At 41.2% G+C, this 25258-nt stretch overlaps 1 protein-coding gene across 2 annotated transcripts in view; it reads left to right on the plus strand.

The window, feature by feature from the left end:
• LOC126334650 (ribonuclease P protein subunit p40-like) overlaps positions 1-25258 on the plus strand; it is a 216631-nt gene that overhangs the window by 13091 nt on the left and 178282 nt on the right. For both annotated transcript variants that reach the window (XM_049997097.1, XM_049997096.1), the window contains exon 2: positions 7344-7488. In XM_049997097.1, coding sequence (XP_049853054.1) covers positions 7344-7488 — 145 coding nt within the window. The remainder of the gene's footprint in view (positions 1-7343; positions 7489-25258) is intronic.

The following is a 25258-nucleotide window of genomic DNA, read 5'->3' on the forward strand; positions in this document are numbered from 1 at the left end:
TACAACAGTTAATTTCCTTTTATTCTACAGTCTGCATCACCCCACAAGAAACTTACTTGATTGATGACCATTCCCTAATGCCTTGTGGTTACTGTGCATTCTGTCAGAATTGTACTGGCACCGGGAGGTCAGCTGAACTAGCCTGTTTATTGGTTCCCACAGATGCCATCAGCGAGTGTATTCTCCTCCTCAATACATTGGAAGTAATAGCAGTGTCAGTGCAAACTACCCCAGTGATCACTGTTTGTAACATTTATGTACTTTGTGGCAGGGCGCTTACTTCCCTTGAGATGACCACCTTAATCCAAAACGCCCCTGCCCTTTCTCTTGCTTGAGGATTTCAATGTGCATCGCCCCCATGTGGAAGTATCACTTCCATCTCTGAGAGGCCATCTGATTGATCAGCTTTTGTTTGATCTGTGCCTCCTCAGTGTCCTTCGTGGCACCTTTTCATCTATCGACCTTATAATCTCTTTCAGCCAATCTCATGGTTTCACTACTTTGGTTGCTCCAGAACGACTTGTGCAACATTGACCATTTACCAGTGATCCTGTCACTTCTTTGTCAGTGTGTGATGGGCCAATTACCACGATCGACCGTTTGAAGAGTGAAGTGGCTCTGCTGTCACTTCTGTCTCCTCTCTGTTAATTGCATTGACAAGGTTGTGGGTGACATCTCTGATGCAATCCTTGCACCTCTGGAACTGATATTCCTCTTTCTACTGGCACACTCCAAGGCCAGTCACTCCTGCAATGGACCAAAGACATTACAAGAACTATTTAGGAGTGGTGTAGGGCCCTGCAATGTTTCAAGCAACATCCTTCACAGGCTGGCATGCTCACTTTTAAGCAATGTCACACTGGGGATCACAAATTAAGCTCAGAAGGAAGGAATTCTAGGAACACTATGTATCTTCCTTGGGAATGTGTGCCTTTTCCTCCCAGGCATGGTGCATAGTCTGTAGCCTTCTTGGCGGCAAAAGATTAACACCTTTTCTGGGTCTTTGTCCTTTAGGGTGGTTATTGTACTGATGTGTCGGTTCTTACTGAACACCTCGTGACCCACTTTACAACAGAATTGATGACCCCTTCTTACTCTGCTACTTTTCTAAACCAGAAATGATAAGTTGAAGACATCCCCACCAACAGGTGACATATATCATGAACCTTTGACTGACTGGGAACTGATTTAGGCTCTTGATTCGTCTTGCAATATGGCCTTAGACCTTGGTTGACTGCATTATCAGGTGATCGAATATCTGAAAGTTACTTGAAAGCTATCTACTGACAGTATTCAGTGATTTCTGGCTTCAAAACGTTTTCCCTTTTCAGTAGCAAGATATTATCATTGCCCCAAGCCTTAAGGCAGGAAAAAACCCAACGTCTGTTGAGGGCTACCAATGTGCTCTGCAAGCTGCTTGAAAGCATGGTTGCCCACTGATTAAGCTGTGTTCTTGAATCTCAGGGCCTTTCGTCCCTCTATCAGTGACTATCCAACTGACTGACTGGTTAGGTTGGAAATGGGAGACCATTCTTTTTTTAAATGCCTACTCTTCATCACAGTCTACATAAGGTTCGTGATTTTCCTTTGCGCCGTGACATTTTATTTAACCTCCATCAAGGCTAGCTACTGATTTGTAATCATCAGTTTTTATCCCACTGGTTGTTCTGGGCTTGAGTTGGCATTTCACTCAGCTCTCGACAGGTCCAAGAGAACAGCAAACATTGTGCTGAGTGTCAGTCTTCCTCAGTGCAAACAGTGGGCTAGTGACCTCAGCTGGGCCACTGGTCACTTCCACACTAACTGTCGGTTATTTTGTATTTGCTACAGCTCCAACTCCATAGCCAGTTCCAAGGCACCATCTGAAGGGCCTCTGCTTGGACCCTTTGCCATGGTTTCCACTTCTCTCCTGCAAAAATACAGGTCATGCATTTCTGTTGTCTTACCACAAACTGGTCTGATCCAGAACTCTACGTGGATACTGAGCACTTGACTAGGCTGCCCCATATTCATCAACTAAAGACTAGCTGAATGCAAAAGCTTAACACTCTATACATACTTGTCCACACCTCTTGGTGTGTGATTCACGTTACCCTTCTCTGTATTTACCTGTCTCTGGTCTCATCTTGACTAAACTACATTTGCCAGGTTTATGGCTCAGTGCTACCTTCAGCTCTGAAATGGTCAGACCCAGGTCAGATGGGCTGCTGGTGCCTTCTGGACTAATCCTGTAGCGAGTCGCCATGCTGAAGCAGGACTCTTCCCTCTTCAGTGCTGGCAGTTTCAACTGTTGCTCATTTAGTCAGTCACCATCCAACAATTTCTTTGACATCCAACTTAGCACATTTTTTTTTACACAAGTGACATTGACCCCCTGACACCCGTCCTTTGGTGGGGTTACTAATTGGAATGCACCTCACAGCCCTCTTCTGGGATCTCTGCTTAACCACCTCAGAGACACACAGAACAGTGTCACGAAGCGTCTTCCTCCTGCTGAGGGGTGCTTAGCAGGCAGTAAAATGACTTGGGGGTGATTTGTACCTGTTTCCTGGTGCTGTGGCCTTGGCCAGTTCATTCTATTACAGTTATTCCTTCCAAGAAAACTCTGGTCTTCAAATTTCCGTGGAAAACTGTCTGTAACAGAAGCACTGGTTTGTTTGCAATTTTTTACATTTGCTGTCCCATACTTCACTCAAGTGATACTATATACACAACCACCAAGTCTCTATGTTCTTATTTGCATTATTTTCGCTTAAACTCATTTAGTCCTGTTAGCAGCTGCACCATTTCGTATTGTGGGGAAGGATTGGGACAAGAAAGGCATATTTTAACCCACTATCTATTTGCATCTTGAAATTCGTATCTTCCACCTTCTCATATTACGTATACCATATACCTATAATAATTTGAATAAAATTCTCACATATAACATTAAGTCATATATTGCATTTACACAGACAGTATTACATCCTCTCTGGCACAAAAAACTACTATCAGGCACTCCATGCCTTGTACACTTCTCTTTTCACTACCTTATATGCATACTATCGTGTTAGGCCGGTATTACACTATCAAATTTCTTTGTCAAAGATTTGATCAAAGATATGATGAAATATTTGTCAAATTTATTTGGCAAAAATCTTTGATGTGGCGCTAAAACGGGATATTACACTGTCATCATATTTTTCGTCAAACTTCAAGATGGATGACAACAACAACTTGTTATTAACCACAGCAGTTGCATGTACCACAATTGCAATGTGTGCACATGTGGAAGAGAAGTGGGGGGAAAAAAGGAAACATACCTGGGTGAAGCCGTGGGTTTTACGGCGAGACGTAAAAGCATTCAACAAAACTTGTTGTGTGAGCTTGTGGTGGAGGATGTCAAGTCATACGTAAATTAATTAAACATGGATTAGCATACATTTCAGTATTTGCTCAGTGAAGTGAATCCTCATATCACAAAGCACAATACTCATTTAAGAACTGCTATATCTGCAGAAAACAGGCTCACTGTAACACTCAGATTCCTTGCTACGGGAGAGAGTTGGGTTAGGTTAGGTCTCCAATCTCCTCAATGTGTTCTTGTATTCAGAGTGCCTCACATTGTAAAACGCCTCATCAGCTTCATACATCTCTCTTAATTTTGTAGTTGTCGGTACACACCAATTGTATTTATAGGCCATGTTTTTAAACACACTACAGAGGACAGAATGCTGCAGCGATGCTAGCACTCCACTTGGTAACATTTCACATTACAGTGAACAGAAGACAAGTGACTTTTATGATCAAATCTACAGTGAAGCCCTAGATTTGATCAAATTTATTTAATGACAGACGAGATTTGACAAAGTGCCCTATTACACCATCAAACTTCTTTGACAAAAATATTTGACATATCAACTTGGACAAAGAAATTTGATAGTGTAATACCGACCTTACCTTGTAGTATGATCTAACAAATAATGAAAACTGTCTGCGAAAGGAAGGAAGTCACTGGCATCATTATTGTTGCATTCTCAGTTGTATTGATCAGGAAGAACTCTGAACACAACTATTGCACATTTCTTTCTCACAGTACATCAGTAAACACCCATGGTACTTCACCATCAAATTCCTCATCATACTTCACAATGAAGCTCAATATCCAAACTGACAGCGCTCTCTCATTCTGAGAGAATAGTAGTAGTCCAGTGGCCCCACTTCACCAAGCTGTCAGATGCCACAGACTTACTTCCTGGGCCATAGTCGCTTTTTAACTATCCTCCCATGCCCATAATACACATTTGAAAAACTTCATTATATTTTTTCTAATACCTTACATGTTCTCCCATAACAACTAATTTCTACAGACATTGCTGTAAGATTTACTCCTATTATGTGCAATGTATACTGGCTGAGTTGGAGTAGTTTAATTGATATTGTCATCATGTTTAACAATCATCTCACATCATATTGTTGCTTTGGGTCAGTGTTATACAGCTTAAAGATCGGAAATCTGAACAATTTGATCCCATTGTGACACTCGGACCGTGCTGAGCTACCACTGATTACATCTATCTTATTATCTACCTTCTATCTGGTAATCAAATCACATTCACAACTCATGGTTTCCCACATCTAAGGCATGTGGACTCCTGGCCTTGTCTTGTGTAATACTTCTTTTTTAATGCCAAACCCAACAAATTACCTTGTGAAACTTTTTGCACCGGACTGTGCGCCCTGGTAAATAACATTGAGTACACGTCACAAGTGTTAAAGGCTTGGCTCTCAACCATTACTAAAGACAACTGAGTCAGAAACTGACATAGTGGAAAATAGGGATACAAGGATATAAAGATACCAGAATATAAGGATCCCTCTAGTAAAATTTGAAGCCTGAGCGGCTAGTTACACATGTTGCTGTCGTAGTTGAGTCACCATTTGCAGACCTCTATTATCAGAAGGAAGCATACCTTCTTCCTCTCCAGACTATCCCACTTTTTACTTCAGAATGTAGCAGATAACAAGTGGCTTCAGAGAAATAAGAGAGAAATGTATAAAAGTACTTATTAATTCAGTCAGCTTTGGCAGTCATTCAGGTATACCCACTCATCTGGTGCTGTTCAGCATCGACTCATAATATTCGAACTTGTAGCAGTGGCCTTGATAGACACAGCATGTGAAGTACACACGCTGCCGAGAGGGTGGTGTTGAGCTGGCGTAGCCAGCATGCTGGAAGGCGAATTGATGGTGGCAGCCAATGCATCACAGTTGGCTCTTTGCAGTGTGAGGCAGTCAACGGTGATGTGAGCCTGACTCTGAACCAAAGGCTGAAGAGTGGCTGTGGGTAGCTGGCAGACTCAGGTGGCAGATTGCTGGTAGGTGATCTGTTAAAGCCCTGGTCATGGGGCAGCAGCAAGTACATTGGCGAGCAGTTTGTTGAGATGGCAGCACTCTTGGCTTCCAGAGGTTGGGCAGTCAGGCTGTGGTCCCTGGTTGACACTCGGGGACGGCAGTGGTGGTGGTGGCAACATAATTATGGTGAAGACTCAAAGGCTGCAGCTGATGCAGGCTGGGCACAGCTATGTTTCCCAGCTGGCTGATGACAACAGTTGGTCCGGGAGGAATGTAAATGTCACTGCTACTGGCTGACATTATGGAAGTGTCCACACTTGGGTGTCACGTGGAAATGGACTGGTACAGAGGCAGTGACCAAACTGGGTGTCGTCAGTCATAAGTAGCTTTCTGAAGGCTGGCACTGGGGCACTGACACACAGAACAATATTATGGAAGCATTTTGCTGCTGCTGCTGCTGAGGGGTGATGAGCAGACTGGGCAATGACCACTGGTGGTCGATCCTTATTTCTTGTGCTTCATCCATGACTCCAGGCACTGTACAGTTCATCCCATTACACTACCTATGGGGGCAAGGTGGGTGGTGTTGTTTTAACTGCTTTTAGACGCAATTTGCCTTTTTCTGCCGAACCCTATTTTCCATTTTAGGGGTAGCACACTACTGAATAGTGGTTGCTCTTTAATGGCTTGACTATAATGGATCAGGAGTGGGGCAGTGGGGTGGCTGAGGGTGAGACCGCTGCTGTCATATGGTGAGCCTCAGGGACTCTGCCCCCCTCCCCCACCCCCTTTGCTCCCTTACCTATTTCTCTGATGTTGTTTTTATAATTGTGTTTGTAATAAAACATAATGGTCCAGCTGATGTCCATTACATTTCTCCTTCTCACTTGTTCTGTATCTCCTGACTAGAAGGAATTCTTCATCCTCAACCAACTTGGTGTGGGTGGGAGGCAGCTGTTGTTTCTCACGTCATGGATAAGCCGTAAAGACCTCATGTCTGCTCTGACCTATGTACTGGACTAACCCATGTACTTCTCCACACACAGATCATTTCTCAGCTCTGACATCAGTGCTACAGTCATTGCTTTGAATTAACTACTCCTGTGTACTTTCATCATCAGAACACGTTCCTGATGAATGTCACTAACTCCTGATGAACTACCCATGGACCAAGGGTGCTAATTTCATTGTTTAGTCCCTTAACCCCCAACCAAATTTGTGTAGACCAGGTGACTATCTCCAATCATTACTTGATTATGTATAACAAGGAATGTTCCAAAATTCTTCACCACATCATCATAAAGGCAAAAACCGTGTACTATGAGGAAAGATACAAAACATTGAAGGTAAGGCAAGGATAATTTAGAGTATAATTAGGCATGAAATGAATAATCTTAAATGTTGTTTAAATTCGCGAGCACAATGGCTGGGAGACAAAGGATAACGGAATTCATGTCATTTGCTAGTAAATTCAATTAATTTTTCCCAGTATTTCCTGGAAGGGTTGGGGGATTACCGTCAAAGGCAAATCCTTTAGATTTACTGAGATAGGCACTGCATACCTCATAACCAGACATCAATTTTGCCAAACAATCTTTTAGAAAGTTGCAGTAACTCTTCTGGCTGTGATTATATCTGAGTGAAAATACTAATATCTTGTGCTGACTTGGTAGTGACACTCTTGTATTAGTATACTTTTATAACAGGTTGGTGCGTCAAGTGTTATAAATGGACAAACCTTATTTATTTTTAAAGTATTTGTTTGATGGGTTACTGTGGGTATGTCTGTGCAGCCGTTTAGTAAGTGTGTTGGTAATATATAGTGATAATAAAACATAGTAGAAATGTCTTCCAAAAGATGTAAAGCTGAGATTTCTCAGAAGAAAATTAGTAGCTCTTAAATCTTTTGCAGTGACACTCATATATATTGAATCTTATTTTAATTGCTGCTGGGAAAAAAATCCAGCTTGTACAAATAGTCCATTTTGTTTATTTTCATTTTTCAGATATCTGTGGTCATACCAGATACTTTATCAGTTCCAAGTTCAATTGTAGATGCACTGCTGGAAGACTGTGCTTACTACAGAATTTTGGCTGTACCTGCAGTGGAACTTATCAACAGAAACTTTCTGGATGCTTTTGTAAGAAGAGGTATTTTTCAACCCTTATTATGTGAATAATTTTACAAACCTAATTAATTCTTTATCTTAAAATATTCTTATGCATGGTATTGGCACTGATGGCTGTAGTGAAGTGTCGTGACATGGACTCTACAACCCTCTGAAAAGCTTGTTAAGCTGTCTTGATCTGTGACCACTCAACTACTGACCACAACTCTCAGAGATCGGTCAGTGCTGGGTCTAAGGTATGTTCATATTTGACCAGTGGCATTCTAAATGTACTTATTGATGTTAAGATCAAGTGACTAGAGTGCCACACAAGCATCCTCAAGGGAGCAGAGTGTTTCTCAGACTATTCTTACCCAACTTGGGAGCAGTGATGTGTCTTGCTCATGACATGCCATGAGCACACATCATAATTACCTGCCTGAATCTGTTCAACTTTGTTACTGGAATTATCTTTGTTTCTATGAAAATACTTTCACAACAGTGATGAGCATTCACCATTTTGTGGTTGGCAGGATAGCCAACACCGTGTTACTAGAGGAGGCCGAAAGGCACGCGATTTAGCTCATGCAGGCTGGCGTGAGGTCTGGAACAGGTCAAGAAAATTAGAATTTAGAAACAATGGACGTAGCTGGTGGAATACTTAACTTTAATCCATTAATGATGAACGTCGCTCTTGATGGTACATAGTTCACAATATCAATAGTAACTGATAATGGCACCTTGCTAGGTCGTAGCAAATGACATAGCTGAAGGCTATGCTAATCTACCTTCTTGGCAAATGAGAACGTAAGTAGGCAGTGAACCATTGCTAGCAAAGTTGGCTGTACAACTGGGGCGAGTGCTAGGAAGTCTCTCTAGACCTGCCGTGTGGTGGCGCTCGGTCTGCAATCACTGATAGTGGCGACATGCGGGTCCGACGTATACTACTGGGCCGCAGCTGATTTAAAGGCTACCAACTAGCAAGTGTGGTGCCTGGCGGTGACACCACATTCCTCCCCTGCAAAGTGGCGTATGGTTGTGGCATAAGGCTTCCGCCCGCCGTGGGGAGGACCCCATGTTGACGTATGCGACGAGGTGGGGAGCCTAACAACAGGCGAGGCTGTGCCACCCGCACCCTGCCATTCGGACCGCGGGGAGCTAGGAAATGCCTGAAAACCTGCTCCAGGGTGCACGCCAACATGCGGTGTATGCGCCCGTAGAGAGACAGGAGGTGCCGAAGGGCCGACCTCCATCAGGCCTGGGCACCCGACGGGCGAAGACAACATATGGTCCTGAGTGGGCAAGAGTTCAATGTCGGAAGACAACTGGTCACGAGAAGTGATCGGCGGCACGTGACCCAGGGAGGCGCCTGGCAGTTGCAGTGACGCTTCCACTGCGGGTGTCGCCGGCGGGACAACAGGCGGCGGCGCGTCGCCATGGGGCAAAATGGAAGGCAGCGTCAGTAACACCTGGGGCTGAGGCGAGCCAGTAGATGGGTCCCCGGGGCGCTAACCGGACGGCACCGTCGCTGAAAGCAGATGGCGATAGTAGACAATGTCGCCTGGAGCAAAAGCAGGTGTCTGCCGCTGCACAGGAACCTGATGCGGCGGGTGTAGGAAAGACATCAAGGTTCAATGATGACGACTGTGGAACAACTCAGCTGGCGAGCGACCATTTCGGGGCTGTGAGCGATACGAGGACAAAAAGAGCAAGAACGCGTCCTCCCGAGAATGCAACTCTTTCAACTTCAACATCTGTGACTTGAAAGCCCTGACCAATCGTTCAGCGGCACCATTTGACTGTGGCGAAAACGACCCAGACGTCAGATATTGAATACCATTGGCCTTGCAGAATGACTGAAATTCTGCTGAAATGAATTGTGGGCCATTGTCAGAAACAATAGTCTGTGGAAGACCTTCAATGCAAAAGATAGCGGATAACATTTGGATGGCCGCAGATGACGTCGTGGAAGACATCCGGACAACAACAGGAAAATTACTGAATGAATCTAGCACAACCAACCATCGAGCATTCCAGAATGGACCAACAAAATCTATGTGTAAGCATTGCCAAGGGGAAGTGGCTTTTGGCCATGCAAAGAATTTCCGCAGTGGTGCTGAGTGTTGTTCGGCACACACCATGCAAGAAGAGCACATATTCGTAATCGTGGCATCGATTCCGAACCAAGTACAGTGCTGACGAGCAAGTTGTTTCGTTCTCACTATACCCCAATGTCCTTGGTGGAGAAGCTGTAAGACAGAGGACTGTAACGAACGTGGTACTACGACCCTGGACTGACCATTATCAGAACGCAACAGCAAAACACCATGTCGTACAAAAAGTCTCTCCTTGTGAGCAAAAAGTCGGCGAACCAACGGGTCCCCGATTCGTGACTTTGACAAGGACCATTGCGTAGCAACAAAGCGCAGAATGGGAGCAAGGACAGAGTCGGCAGCTGTGGCTGTAGCTACACGATGCAAATCAATCGGAAACGATTCGACCACGTCATCGGTTTCCGCATCAATGAACATGCAAGCAAGTTCGGAGGAATCGAATGCCCTATCCTCAACAACAGGCAAGCGGGACAATGCATCGGTGTTTCCGTGGTTAGCACTGGACCGATACAAGATATCATAGCGGTACTGTGAGAGGAAAATAGACCAGCGAATGAATTTCTGCGCTGTACGTGGAGGTACAGGATTGGTCGGATGAAAAAGCGATGTCAAAGGTTTGTGGTCTGTGTTTATGGTAAAGTGACGACCATACAAGAAATCATGAAACTTTGTAACACCATATACGAGAGCCAATGCTTCTTTCTCGATCTGTGAATAATTTCTTTGAGCATACGAGAGCAATTTGGACGCAAAGGCAATAGGGCGATCGTGCAATCCATCTTTGTTCGCAAGCACAGCACCAATCCCGAAATCCGATGCATCCACCATCAACAAGAGGGGCTCCTGGGGATCGAATGGTGTAAGGCAAATATTGGAAAGCAACGCCGATTTCAACTAGCGAAAGGCGCATTCACATTCCGTCGTCCAGATGAACGGAACACCCTTACGGCGTAAGCGATGAAGCGGAGCTGAAATGGAGGAGGCATGCGGCACATAGGGATGGTAGTAATTCATTTTTCCCAGCACACTCTGTAGCTGCTTCAAATTCTGTGGTGACGGCAAGTCTTGTATGGCACGGAGGTGCTTTGGACTGGGATGTATGCCTTAGGCATTGAGTACATGTCCCAAGTATGGCAAGTCACAAGCAAAAAACACACATTTGTCCTTCCGCAAGCGAAGACCATTTTGTTGCAAGACCTGAAATAATGTTCTGAGATTGGCCAAATGTTCTTCTTCCATCTTTCCGGAGATCACAATATCGTCCAGATAATTTGCTGCAGTAGGGACCGACTCACAAACAGTTTGTAGATATTTGCTTAGACACGCAGGGGCGGATGCATACCCGAATGGCAGTCGTTTGAATTGATACAACCCAAGATGCGTGTTAACCACCGAAATGCGCTAGGATTCTTTGTCCGCCGGTATTTGCAATTACACTTTTGCGAGGGTCAACTTCATAAAATATTTACCCGGGCACAGTTTTTCAAAAAGATCTTCCGGGCGGGGTAAAGGAAAAGTTGCAATCACTAGTTGTGGATTCACTGTTGCGTTGAAGTCCAAAATTTGGCAAAATTACTAAGGGTGATGCCCAGAGAGAAGCCTGCACACGTTCAATTTTACACCTTGTGATTCCAAATCGTGTAATGTTTTTGCGACATCATCACGCAATGCGTGGGGAACATTGCGCGCTCTGAACAATTTTGGTTGCGCGTTTACTTTCAGTTTCAAATGTGCTTTATAGTTCTTAATGCAACCGAGGCCCGGAGCAAAAATTCCTGCAAATTCTTCGCGTAGACGAGAAACACTGTCTGAAGGCACCGTCTGGTTCACTGATAGGACCTGATTTACTATAGACAAGTTAAACAACTGAAATAAATCGAAACCAAACAAGTTCATTGCAGAAGAAGAACAAAGGACGTAAAATGACACAAGGTTTGTTTGTCCTTTGTATGTTGCAAGAAGGCTGCACTGCCCTAACACAACAATATCTTGACCTGAATAACTAGTTAACTTAACATTTGCGGCTCGCAACGGAGGTGTGCCTAGCTGTTTGTACGTGTCTTGATTGATCAGTGAAACTGCAGCTCCGGTATCGAGCTGGAATGGTATCGCTTTGCCGTTAATGTCCAAGTCTACAAAAAGTTTATTGTACTGCTGACGACAAGAGCGACTGTCTCGTGCAACGTGAACTGACACTGGTACATAATCACTTGCAACTTGACGGGAGTTCCGGTGATGTCGACGCACACTATTTTTGGGACGAACACAATCACTGTTAGAGAGAGTGGCACTGCGCGGAGTGGAATGAACTACATGAATTTCCATGGGCGAAGTTTCGCGAGCCTGAGTATCCTTGGTTCGATTCCGATTCTGGCGTGAAGCAAAGGGCCTGGAACGGTTTTGAGCTTCCGATCTGAGCTTTTTCTGGCAAACACTCTGAACATGTCCTTTTTTATTACAATAAAAGCAAATAGCTTGGCGTGACGGGCAATTCTCATGCGAATGTTTAGTAGCACACCGCGGGCATGATTTGATCACTGCATTTGCTTGCCGGCGTGGCACATGTAGCTGAGAGCCTGGCTGCAGCGACGTGGCCGGGCGCGAGGGCTGTTTATTGCTCCGTGAAGCTTGCCCGGCGGGCTGGTTAACCTGACACACTGCTGGCAAAGTTTCAAATGATTCCTGAGCAAAGTCAAGTGTGTCCTGCCGATCCAATATGTCCATCACTTGTTGAAGGGAGGAATTGACTAGTTTCAAAATCTGTTCCCTTATACGAACATCAGAAACATTCTGTGCAATTGCATCACATACCATAGTATCTGAATAAGGGAGTCCACATTGACACTCAAAAGCACAATCCCTAGTAAGGCCTTGCAAGGTTGCAACCCACTCCCGATTAGTCTGAAGTGCCGTAAGTTTAGTACGAAAGAAGGTATGCCTTTTCGCAACTACATTGACAGATTCTTTGAAATATACATCTAATGCAGACAAAATTTCTTCGTAGGACAGACTTGCTACATCGCGTTGGGGAAATAATTTGACTATCACACGGTACGTTTGTACCCCGACTGAAGATAACTAAACAGGCTGCCGCTCGTTACCTTGAATTCTGTAGGCGGCAAGGTGGAATGCAAATTAGCGTGACCACTCCGTCCAGCTTTCCAGTGCAGCATCAAAAGGTCGAAAAGTTGGTGCAACAGCGTGTTGTGGCTGCGTTAGCGGTGAAGCGGCTGCTGCCGCATTGTTTTGCATTGCACGTTGGTCCTGGACGAGCTGTCCAAGGGCATCCAGTAAGGCCTGCATGTGCTGATTTGGTAAGCAATAAAATTCGGACAGTACATCTGGAGATTGTGGTGAAGCCATTACACAAGTAAATCAGGGCAACATCGATAAGAATGCGGTTGTTACTCGTCGCCAATTTTGTGGTTGGCAGGAGAGCCAACACCGTGTTACTAGAGGAGGCCGAAAGGCACGCGATTTAGCTCATGCAGGCTGATGCGAGGTCTGGAACAGGACAAGGAAATTAGAATTTAGAAACAATGGACGTAGCTGGTGGAATACTTAACTTTAATCCATTAATGATGAATGTCGCTCTTGACGGTACATAGTTCACAATATCAATAGTAACTGATAATGGCACCTTGCTAGGTTGTAGCAAATGACGTAGCTGAAGGCTATGCTAAACTATCTTCTTGGCAAATGAGAACGTAAGTAGGCAGTGAACCATTGCTAGCAAAGTTGGCTGTACAACTGGGGCGAGTGCTAGGAAGTCTCTCTAGACCTGCCGTGTGGCGGCGCTCGGTCTGCAATCACTGATAGTGGCGACACGCGGGTCCGACGTATACTACTGGAACGCGGCCGATTTAAAGGCTACCACCTAGCAACTGTGGTGTCTGGCGGTGACACCACACACCAAAACATAGTTATGCTAAAGGACCCTATAATATTTGGGCCCCTATGTAGAGATGCAAAACTGCTATGAATTGGTTGCTGTTGCTGTAGGGACAGCTGAGCATAGGGTTATTGGGCTGTTTTTCTGTTGCAAAATTCAGTGAACCCATAGACAAGATGCATATCGGGCAAGTCTTCATCCATGAACCTATCCAAAGTGCTGTGTACCAAAGTGCTGTGTATTGCTGTTAATGTGCAACTGACACTGCTGGCCACAAGTGAATGGAACAAGCTTGTTTCAAAACAACGCACACTGTTTATACCATTGACATTGACACTGTTTTGCAGATATTTTGAATGCAATATTGGTACAAGGAGTAAGAGATCAGATAAAATGAAATTGCTGTGTAAAGAGACGCTGGAGACCATGAGTCCATTGTCCCAAAATGCTTGGAAAATAATTCTGTACAACCTTCAAAAGTTTGTCGAAGTGCTGATTCACTCTGTATATGTACTAGTATGACTTGCAGTGTTTGCGTAACTATGACTTTAACCTGCTTATCCACAACATCTGTAATTTATGTGCTTCCTTTATTTTATTTAGTAGATTTGTGGTATATTTTTAAATGTTTAAAGACTATTTTGATGAAAGTGTGTGTAATTTTGAAAAGGAAATGTAAATGACTTGACCTAAAGACAACATATTACTATTAATCAGTTAATTATTTACAAACCTGTTTACCATTGAGTTCAGCCGATGAAAACTTCTTGTCTATGACCTGAGTAAATTCCCAAAATGAGCAGTTTTGAGGATGCTTTGCTACTCTGACTGCTTTAGCATGTCACAGTTGGTGCAGTCTTTACCTTCCATGTGAGGTACACACACCCTATTCAGTAACTCTTGGGTGTTGAATAATGAACATCAGTATATACTGTGAACTTACAATGTTATTTCCTTCTGAAATGCTGAACTAACCATCTGACTCTGCTGTTTGAGCTGTAGTTTAGACACTGCAAGAATTTATTTCTGAGCAATTGCTTGTCTTCAGAGTCATTTAGCTTAGATACCTAAAAAAATGTCATTATCAATTTCATTTCTTCCTTTCATGCTACTGCAGTACAGAAATCCTAAAGACTAATATAATGTTTATAAATTAAACAACAACCAGCCACAAGTTGCATTTAAACCTAATGACCGTACTGCAGCCATGATTTTCAACATGTTTACTTTTGATAAGGTAGTCTTTAAGTATATTATTATTATTATTATTGTTGTTATTGTTGTTGTTGTTGTTGTTGTTTGGATGCAAAGAACAACACACAAACACTTTCCCTATGCTATTAGTTAATACCATTAACAAATATTTTCATCAGGCAAGTACAACTAACCAGTTAACAAATATAGTGTCTAAATATTGCTTTTGGATGTTGCAGACACACATTAGGCTTATTTTCACTTGTATGCAAATTAGCTGATTTGCCCATTGTCTTATGCACAAGCTGTTTTGTAGACAAATACAATACAATGCACTGCAATGCAATGCAATACAATACAGTAGTATTACAGGAAACAAGATCTCCAAAAAACTAGTTAAATTGAGTGGGCATTGTGTGTGATGCTACTAATTATCACCTCATGCTCGTTTGATGGGTAAGTATGATAGCTAATGTCTCTAAACCTTTTTCTTAAATGCTAATAGGTGGGTTGGGGGAAGGGGGTGGGTGGAGGAGCAGCCTCCTGTCTCACTTGAATTGTGAAGTAATCTGTTAAATAAAATCCTTAAATGAGTGTGCCATAGTTATGGACTATTTTGAAATAGTACTGTTTAGATTGTACAGTGTATTTTTACTCATTACATAACTGCCATCATCAGATCCAAACAGCTATGCAAGTAGTACTGGTGCACAGAGGTAGCAAATACTCACACATTTCACATAATCAGAACTGAAATTGCCAGTTTTTAGCACTTGCGATGAACTGGTGACTGCTTCAGCACAATGTTTCTAAGCAAAAAAATTGACAGCACAAGTCAGTATCAATTACTAATGACACTAATTTTGGTACTGTAAACAGTGTTGTTTGATTACTAATGTTGACGATGGTCAGAGAGAAACAGTATTGGTTTAAATATCTGAACTTTTTTCAGTTCAGAATTATGGAGCCCCACATTAAGAAAAGATTTGCAGGTAATGCTTTCAGTATGTGTCCAGCAGACAACGGACCATGCCTGCAAACATTTTTACCTCAGCTACTGTACAAACAAATGACAGTATAATATATTTTCTTTAACAAGTTCTTGTCACCAATCGCAAGCTTTACAGATTTCAGAAGGCTTTAGTGTAGTCCTATTTTCTTCATTTAATACTGATTCTCGAAACATTTTAAGTAGACATTCCTGCGTTTTCTCTGTCTCCTGCCAATGAATCAAAGTATGCTACCTGCTTTACTTAAGATTGAGTCCATTTCATATCCATACAAATTCCTACTCTCATGCATTTGTGAGAGTTGGTACTGTGACTGATATTGCAGTCATACGATACTACTATTCTCTGTTTTGTGAAGTGCACAGTTTTCCATTTCTGTACCGTTAACACAAGTTGTGAATCTTTTCAACACTTCAAAGCCTTATCCACATCGGACTGGATATTTGGGCATTTTTTTTCTGGGCATACATTACAGGCAATGGCAAATGCATCACTTGTAAAGATGGTGAGGTTACAATTACTTTTGTACACCTGGTCATTTACAGAGCAGACTGGTCACTAACTTTTTTACCTTTGAAAGCTGTAAATTTATGAAATTTATTTGAAGAGAGCCACTCTATTTCTTATGTCATTAGCAAAGAAACATTTATTTTTAAAACTAACATCACTAAACATTTCATTACATAACAAGAAATAAGAAGCCACTGTAATGTCCTTTTGCAAGTGTTCAGTTTTGCTGTAAGCTGTTTCAATTATTGCTGATATTTGGTGAGTGCAGTTCATGTAAGTTCAATTAAATGTTCATCTGTTAGTTTAGAGTGATATCTATATTTAGTGATTCAAGTGCGGAGTACAGGGATTCATGTACAATAGATCCCAAAAATGTAAGTCTCTTGGCACAATCTTTGGTTGGAGGTATTTTTCTCCTGCATTTCTAAAATTCAATAGCTGTACTACCATTTTCAGTCCTTCTAGTATGTGGACCTCTTGTAGTTCTGATACCTCCAGCTGTATTGCTGCTGCATCCTTTGTAATTGGCAGTGGAGTGAACTACTAACTACTCACAACACCAATGGAAAAATGGATTTTGAATGGACACTCTTCTGACAATGCAACACACTTGTTGTGTAATGGTATTAGCATGGGACGACATGTATGACACTTTCTGAAGCTGCTACTTAGTACTTGGAGAAATCTCTTCCCTCAGTGAACTATGAAGTGGTTATGCCTTAAGTAAAACAATGAATCCAACCCAGTCCCAAGCATTATTTTTTTTTGCAAGAACTTGATGACACACTTGTCTTGTTAACATGCCATGAGAGCCTGAACATCGTATGGGGTTTAATTTTTCACAGGGACGTAATATTGCAGACAGGAGAGTATTTATGTGAGAACTCAGACAAGTGAGTGTGTTCCTTCCATTCATCATATACATTGTGCTGCAAAACGAGGTTTATGCCAGAGCATTCATTTTCACTTTTCAGTGTGTTTTGTTTCCTGAGAAAGTTAAAACCTTTGTTATCATTGTGATATAAAGCCGTATTTCCTACCTCTGATTTTATGCTTTAAATATCAATGGTTTTGGTGTATGTCATCCCTTTGTACGAAAAACTGAATTTGTGGTAACTAGTCAGCTGCTTCATGAAAATTTACCATGTGAGAAATCACTATTCTGTGTCAAGTGCAGCTGTGATCTCTGTCCTCAATTTTCAATGAAAGATCCCTTAATTAAGAAACTTAAAGTCTCCAGTCACATCTCGTGTTTTGAAGTGCGGAAAAAGTATGATCACATTCTTCCCATCCAAGTTATATTGCATTTTGCCACTACTGTGGCCATGTCATTAGCAGTGCAAGTACTACTACCTCCTTTCACCCAAAATTGACTTCTGTAAGTCGAGCAAATAAATTAGCGTTTGGGGAGGTACATCATATCCTCTTTGGGGAGATAGATCATATCCTCTTGTGGTTCATGCAGCACTGTCTTCAATGACCTATCACTGCGTCTAGCCATACAGGCCGCATCCTCTGGAAAGATCCTTCTTCCTGGCAATTTACAGGCCTATGACGCGACACCTACCGGTGGCTGAAGAACTTGTGGACTGTGGGTCTCAGAACTGCCCACTCCTCTTCCGTTCCTACCCCTTACCGCGAGTAAGCACTTTCAAGAAACCCAACTCTGTAAAGTAGTTAGGAAGGAAAAGGAGGTCTCAGAAGTCTTCCCTGTCGATCCCAGAGACACCAGATTCTTCCATGCCATCAGACTCAGAATATATACTTTTTGATAATGATCCACCTCCATCAGTGACAGAAAGTGATCCTGGGGTGTGACAACTTGTTCCTTCGGTCCCTCATGTGCACTTTGGCCTGCAGGCCAACCTAACCCAAACAGTTTTGCTTCTCATTGAGGTATTTCTCATGTCTGATATCTTGATTTATCTCTGCTTCATACTACCACAATTTGATCAAAACAAATTCTTAGCTTATTTCACTAATTCTGGATAAACAACCCTATGAACAAGAACCTGATAAATGCACTTTAACTAAAAGTAGAGCATTATCCACAGTTAGATTGATAAGAAAGCTTATTTTAGACATTCTTGCTTTATAAAAAGAACTGTTTTGTACACTGAATTCTGGTTCCATGCTTCGTAACATGTTCTGGTCGAAAGCTTATGTGATAGTGGACTTTTTGTTGTGCCCATCTGCAACTCAAAATAACTGGTATGTGGTAAGTAGTAGTCTATCATTTTCATAATACTGTAGTATTTTTTTTATTCTTTGTGGTACTGTCACCAGACTAGAAGAATCACTTACTCAGAAGAGCTAGCAGTTTTCATTACCTTTCATACTACAATTCTTTATTTTTTGTTACATACTTTATGAGCAGTACACAAACCTCAGAAACTTGTTTCTTAGCATTCATTTTATTAAATTTGTGTACACAATAGACCCCAGAACTCGAGTAGGTTCACATACTTGTAACCTTGTAGTAAGACTCAAAATCAATAGTATTCTGATCCTATAGGAACTGTCAAGTACATGTAAGCCTCAAAATCAGTGGTATCCTAATCCTATAGGCTCATACACAACCATCCACAGAAGAATACTCCCTAAACAGCCATCAATCTACACAGTAATAGTGTCATTCTTTATCCTTCGGTCCACCTACCTGGTACCAAATTCATTATGCAGTTTGTATATAAGGGTATAGTATCCTGTTTAATCATTGTCTGCCACTCTATTTTCGTCTTTCCTCATATATCTTAAGGTAATTTACTGCTATTTTATTCACAGGCAGTGGATACATGGTAGTGATCATGGATGATATGCATAATAGCAAGCTACCAGTGCTGACATCAGAGTGAACCCAACCAGAGCTCAGTAGCTCGCGATTACCATAACGTATTGTGTTGTAATCATGCTTACAAGTGATAACAAGGTTGTTTACGGCAGTGTGAATTTTTTACTGAGTGGCGATTGAGTAGAGCTACACCGTAACTATCATTGTGTTGAGGGATCTTTTAGAGTAAGCTTTCATGCGACAAATAATGGTTTTCTTCATGATTGCCTGTTTTACTACACACAAGTTAGTAAGTTAGGAATTAAGTTTCGTATATTTCCTGAAAACAATGAGACGAAACAAAAAAAGATAAATGCTTGTAAATGTGCCAATTAGTTTTGCGTTGAAAATACTCTTGTCTGATCAATACATTTCGCTGATTTGGATTATAAATGGAATTTGAAAAGTGAACTGACAAATATTCCTTTGAAATGCAAGTTGAAGACTGATGCTGTTCCACTCTAAATCGAACATCCTGTGGTGCCGATTTAGGGCATAGTAATGAGCTCAATAAAGACAAAAATATTCGGGCATGAAAACAAAGCTGCTGTAAAGAAATAGAAGATACTTTACAAGTAAATATATTACTAGCTAATGAAGAAATAACTGCTACACAAAACTTTAACTGTGAAAACAAGCACTACTGTCAGTGCAACAATGCATGCATACACCAACAATTAGAAATTATGGAAATGGAAATAACAATATTATGAAAAGGAAAGTTGCGACTCACTATGTAACGTAGATGCTGTGTTGTAGATAAGCACAACAAAAAGACTGCCACAAATAAGCTTTTGGCCAACAAGACCTTTGTCAAAAAAACACACACACACACACACACACACACACACACACACACACACACACACACACACACACACACACACCCGCGCGCGACTTTAGTCTCTGGCAGCTGAAGCCACATACAATAGAATAGAAATAAAATACCTTAGGCAGAGGAGTGTCTTCCATGTTGTAGTGCTGGGTTGCTGAAATTAAAACAAGTTCAAAAAATGATTCAGAACTCTTTTTCTGACTGTTGACTACAAGTATTTATGAAACGACAGTGTACTAAGCGGTCATCTGAAGGTATTGCAAAGGCTCCAACTTTACATCGTATACCTTATAAAGCACTACCTTTTATCAGCAATGTATTGAAACACCCTCTTCCTAGTAAAGTCACTATAAAAAGAAGCCTCAAGCCATGTAGCAGTCCACCAAATTTTATTGATTTAAGCTGTAGTGTTTTGAAAATTAAACATTATTAAGAAAATTTGTATGAAACATAGGTCTTAGCTTTGATGAAATGGAAGTATCCAGTGATTTATATTTTGACCAGGCAGAGAAAAAAAGAATAACAAGAAGACTGACCAACACATTTGTTAAAAAAGGAAAAAAGAAAGAAAACCTACTTACTAATATAGAGCTTAATAATAATAATAATAATAATAATAATAATAATAATAATACACTAAAACATGGAAAATCTTGATTAAAGTGACACCTGTGTATGAATTGAATGTGTGTGGTGTATGCCTATAAACTTCAATGCAGTGCGGCAAGGCGAGAGGGTTCATTGTGATATCATAGCTCACAATCCGTGTGCACCTGACCCCATGTGTATTCTGGTGTCTGTGATTTTGCTTAGAACCTGTACATGGTTAATGAGCTTCCTCAGCAATTGTGTCATAAGCGTACGCCTTGGTACATGACCCCAAATAGCCACTTATATTTATTGCCAATGTACTATCCTGCTTTTGGTTCTGAATGTCCTTACTTAGACTTGATCAGGATCTGGGCTGAAAGTAAGCACATCAATTGCTATATGCACTGTATATCGGTACATCTTCATTTCTTCCCCCATTCAACATATCACTGGTAATGATCAGCACTCATTAAGATGGTTCTCCAAACAAAATAACTGATTTTTTGTTAAATTATTTAATGTTGACACAAATTTTGTTACTCAGAATAGATATGGCACAAAGATGAAGGTGCGAGATATATCGTGAACCGCTATAAGTAATTGCTGCCTATAAGAACATTGTTTTCAGGAAGTGCCTGCAAGAGAATGAGAGAGACATTAATGGCAGTATTTTTTACCACGTTATTGTCTTGTGTTTTATTATTTTAGTTATGATTATGACCTTCCTCGTGTTTTGGTAACTTTGCATAATTGTAGATAGGAATTTGTATTATTTAAATTCAGGTAAGATAACTACATACAATTTAAAATAAATAAATAAATGAATGCATAAGAAAATAATCGAAGGAGCTGTAATTCATAGAAAACAGGTTAGTTGGAGAATAAGAAACTCTCATACAGATTTCCGTCAGAGGTTCGAGTCCTTCCTCTGTCACGGGTGTGTGTAACATAAGTTAGTTTAAGTTAAATTAAGTAGTGTGCAGGCTTAGGGACCGCTGACCTCAGCAGTTTGGTCGCATAAGACCTTACCACAAATTTCCAAATTCTTCTCATCCAGAAATTGAAATATTAGTCATCCTGTGTAGTCGGATAAGTACAAGGCTTCTCCTCATGTAAAAGGCTCCTAATTTTCATTCCAGCGTGCCTGTGGCATCACGAAAGATATTGCAGATCTCTCCGACAACCCTTATACCTCTGTTTGCTTAATGTATGTATGAGACTGTCTACCATCTGCCTACCTGCCCTTTTGTATCTTTTTCATTTTCCGAAAATATCTGAAGTCAATAATGAACAGAAGAAAAATTGCAAATGAAAATATACAGCAATAACTCAATCTGCACTATTTGTGAGTAATCACTTTACTGAATGATACTCTAAGTAATGATAGTTTAATCTTATGAAAATACTGTACAGTCATACTAATTAACACCAAATGATTATAGGCACATTATTGCAAAACTGTTGGCTAAAACCTGTCATATAAGTGTTCCAACAGTTTAATTGTAATCATTCATCAAATGCAGATAATTTTTCCCTTATGTTTTGAATAATGAAAACCTCCGTCGAAGGAGGCATGTTAATATTTAGCAAGTTGTTGAAATTCACATAAATTGCTAATATCTTCATCTGAAGTCGAGAAAGTGCAACACGGAGGTCAGTCTCATGTAAATGTTTATCTAGCATTGGAATATCTAGACTGACACTCATGTCTAATGTTCATTTTCTGACATTCATGTGTAATGTTCATTTTCTTTCAATATTTAAAGTCTGTAAAATGTAAATGTCGTGTGACTAGGGCCTCCTGTTGGGTAGACCGTTCGCCAGGTGCAAGTCTTTTGATTTGATGCCACTTTGGCGACTTGTGTGTCGATGGGGATGAAATGATGGTGATTAGGACAACACAACACCCAGTCCTTGAGCGGAGAACATCTTCGACCCAGCCAGGAATCGAACTCAGGCCCTTAGGATTGACATTCTGTCATACTGATCACTTAGCTACCAGGGGCGGTCTTTAAAGGTTGTGATTAGTGGATTCACTACAAAATCAGATCGTTAAGTTATGCCAAAATGTAACTCCCTTGATATTGTTACTATAATAGCTTCTGTTTCTGATATTTTATCAGTCACATTAATGATTTAAAGAACCTAATCATTGCTACAGTTGACTTGGATACATTGTGCAAGCCAGCTGTAGATTTTGTGACATCCTGTATTTTTAATGTGGAATATGTACTCTCTTTCGTACTATTTAATTCAGCATTTTTCTGTTCTTGTGTGTCCACCAAAGACTTCCCAAAATTAATACCTTGACCTGCAATAATTGCATTTAGTTGTTTTTAAATCTGTATTATTTGCAATAAACTGGACATTAGATTGTTCCATAAGAGTTTTAAATAACTCTTTATCCATTGCTCAGTACTTTTGGTTAGTACAAGTATTCAATTGTATTAATAATAGACTTACAATTAACACAATTATATAGCACAACAGATACATAAATGTGATTCAGTTACTGTAAATTTTCAATTAGTGCTTAAAATAATCACATACAATATGTACATTTCTGGACATACTATGGCATTATACTTTCATGGAGAAGATATTGACAGCTTCTGAAGATGACAAATTAATTTATCAAAACTGGTAAAGTCTAATAAAAATTTATTTGCAACTGGTGACTGAAATATTGTGGAAAATTACTGCTATGAATAAAATAACTAAGTCTGTGTTCAAGTATCATAGTACTTTGACATGTTCATTGATTAAGTAACAAACTTTCGAATTTCAAAACCACCCCAAATTATGTCCTAATATACACACCACCACCACCACCACCACCACCACCACCACATCAGCAAAACTCAGTTTGGATTAAAAACAACTCACCAAACAATGCTTGCATGGATTCTGGTGTCATGATGCTGACAGGAAGCTGGAAAGATGTGATGGGTGAACTACACTACTAAGCTGTCATTGCTGCAGGTAGATAAGCTGCAGACATGATCACCATCAGCTGATGGGGTGTCTTTGTAGCCTGCTGAAAGGATCATAGTACCCTTACAAGTTGCAGTTGACTATCTTCCAACTTGTTGACATATTAAAATTTTCTTCGACATAATTGTAGTCAATGGATTTAATGATGGCTCATTGTCTACACAGTTCTTCTTAATGCCTTTTCAGTACAGTGCTGGTGTTGACTTGCAAGTTGATACCATTGATAAAGACAACAGCAATATATTTCACTGAGATTTTTCTTCAGAATTGTTACTCCTCCTTAATTTGTGTTTTTGCTTGATTCTGCTCTTATCAATTTCTTCGCTTTTCCAGCTCTGAAATTTTCTGGCTCCTTTCACTTGGAGTGCCAGAATATCGGTTGCCAGAATGATCTGATCTTTTGTTTGAACAGTGTACACTATGTGATCAAAAGTATCCGGACACCCCGTACAACATACATTTTTCCCATTAGGTGCATTGTGCTGCCAGGTACTCCATATCAGTGACCTCAGTAGTCATTAGACATTGTGAGAGAGCAGAATGGCGCCCTCTGCAGAACTCATGGACTGTGAACGTGGTCAGGTGTTTGCATGTCACTTGTCATATGTCTGTATGCCAAATTTCCACACTCCTAAACATCCCTAGGTCCACTGTTTCCGATGTGACAGTGAAGTGGAAATGTAAAGGAACATGTACAGCACAAAAGTGTACAAACCGACCTCATCTGTTGACTGATAGACCACTGACAGTTGAAGTGGGCTGTTATGTGTAATAGACGTCCATCTGTCCAGACCATCACACAGGAAGTCCAAACTGCATCAGAATCCTTTGCAAGTACTATGACAGTTAGGCAGGAGGTGAGAAAACTTCTATTTCATGGTTAAGTGGCTGCTCATAAGCCACACATCATGCCAGTAAATGCCAAACTATGTCACACTTGGTGTAAAGAGCATAAACATTGGATGACTGATTAGTGAAAAAATGTTGTTGGCATGAGGAATCACAGTACACAATGTGGCAGTCCGATGGCTGGGTGTGGGTGTGGGTGTGGCGAATACCCAGTGAACGTCATCTGCCAGCTTCTGTAGTGCCAACTGTAAAATTTGGAGGCGGTGGCATTATGGTGTGGTCATGTTTTTCATGGAGAGGGCTGGCACCCCTTGTTTTGCATGGAACTATTACAGTACAGGCCTACATTGATGTTTTAAGCACCTTCTTGCTTCCCACTGCTGAAGAGCAATTCAGGATGGCAATTGCATCTTTCAACACGATCGAGCACCTGTTCATAATGCACGGCCTGTGGCGGAGTAGTTACATGAAAATAACATCCCTGTAATGGACTGGCCAGCACAGAGTCCTGATCTGAATCCTATAGAACATTTTTGGGATGTTTTGGAATACCAACTTCATGCCATGCCTCACCGACCGACATCGATACCTCCCCTCAGTGCTTCACTCCGTGAAGAATGGGCTGCCATTCCCCCAGAAACCTTCAGCACCAGATTGAATGTATGCCTGTGAGAGTGGAAGCCATCATCAAGGCTAAGGGTGGCCCAACACCATACTGAATTCCAGGATTAGCGATGGAGGGCACCACAAACTTGTAAGTCATTTTCAGCCAGGTTTCTGGATGCTTTTGGTCACATAGTGTATGTAGTATGATAAAATTTTATGATCACCACAGCTTATTAATTCTGATCTTCTATCTTTTACTTAAATGATCAATAACTCTGAGTTCCTTCATCATTATGGATTTAGTTACCTCTGCATCTTCCATGCTGCTGGCTGAAATATTTACTCAGTTCTAGACCCCTACTGAATGATCCAAACTTTATCTCCAGAA

This window comes from Schistocerca gregaria, chromosome 2, assembly GCF_023897955.1.
Source record: "Schistocerca gregaria isolate iqSchGreg1 chromosome 2, iqSchGreg1.2, whole genome shotgun sequence".
In the NCBI taxonomy this organism is placed as follows: domain Eukaryota; kingdom Metazoa; phylum Arthropoda; class Insecta; order Orthoptera; family Acrididae; genus Schistocerca; species Schistocerca gregaria.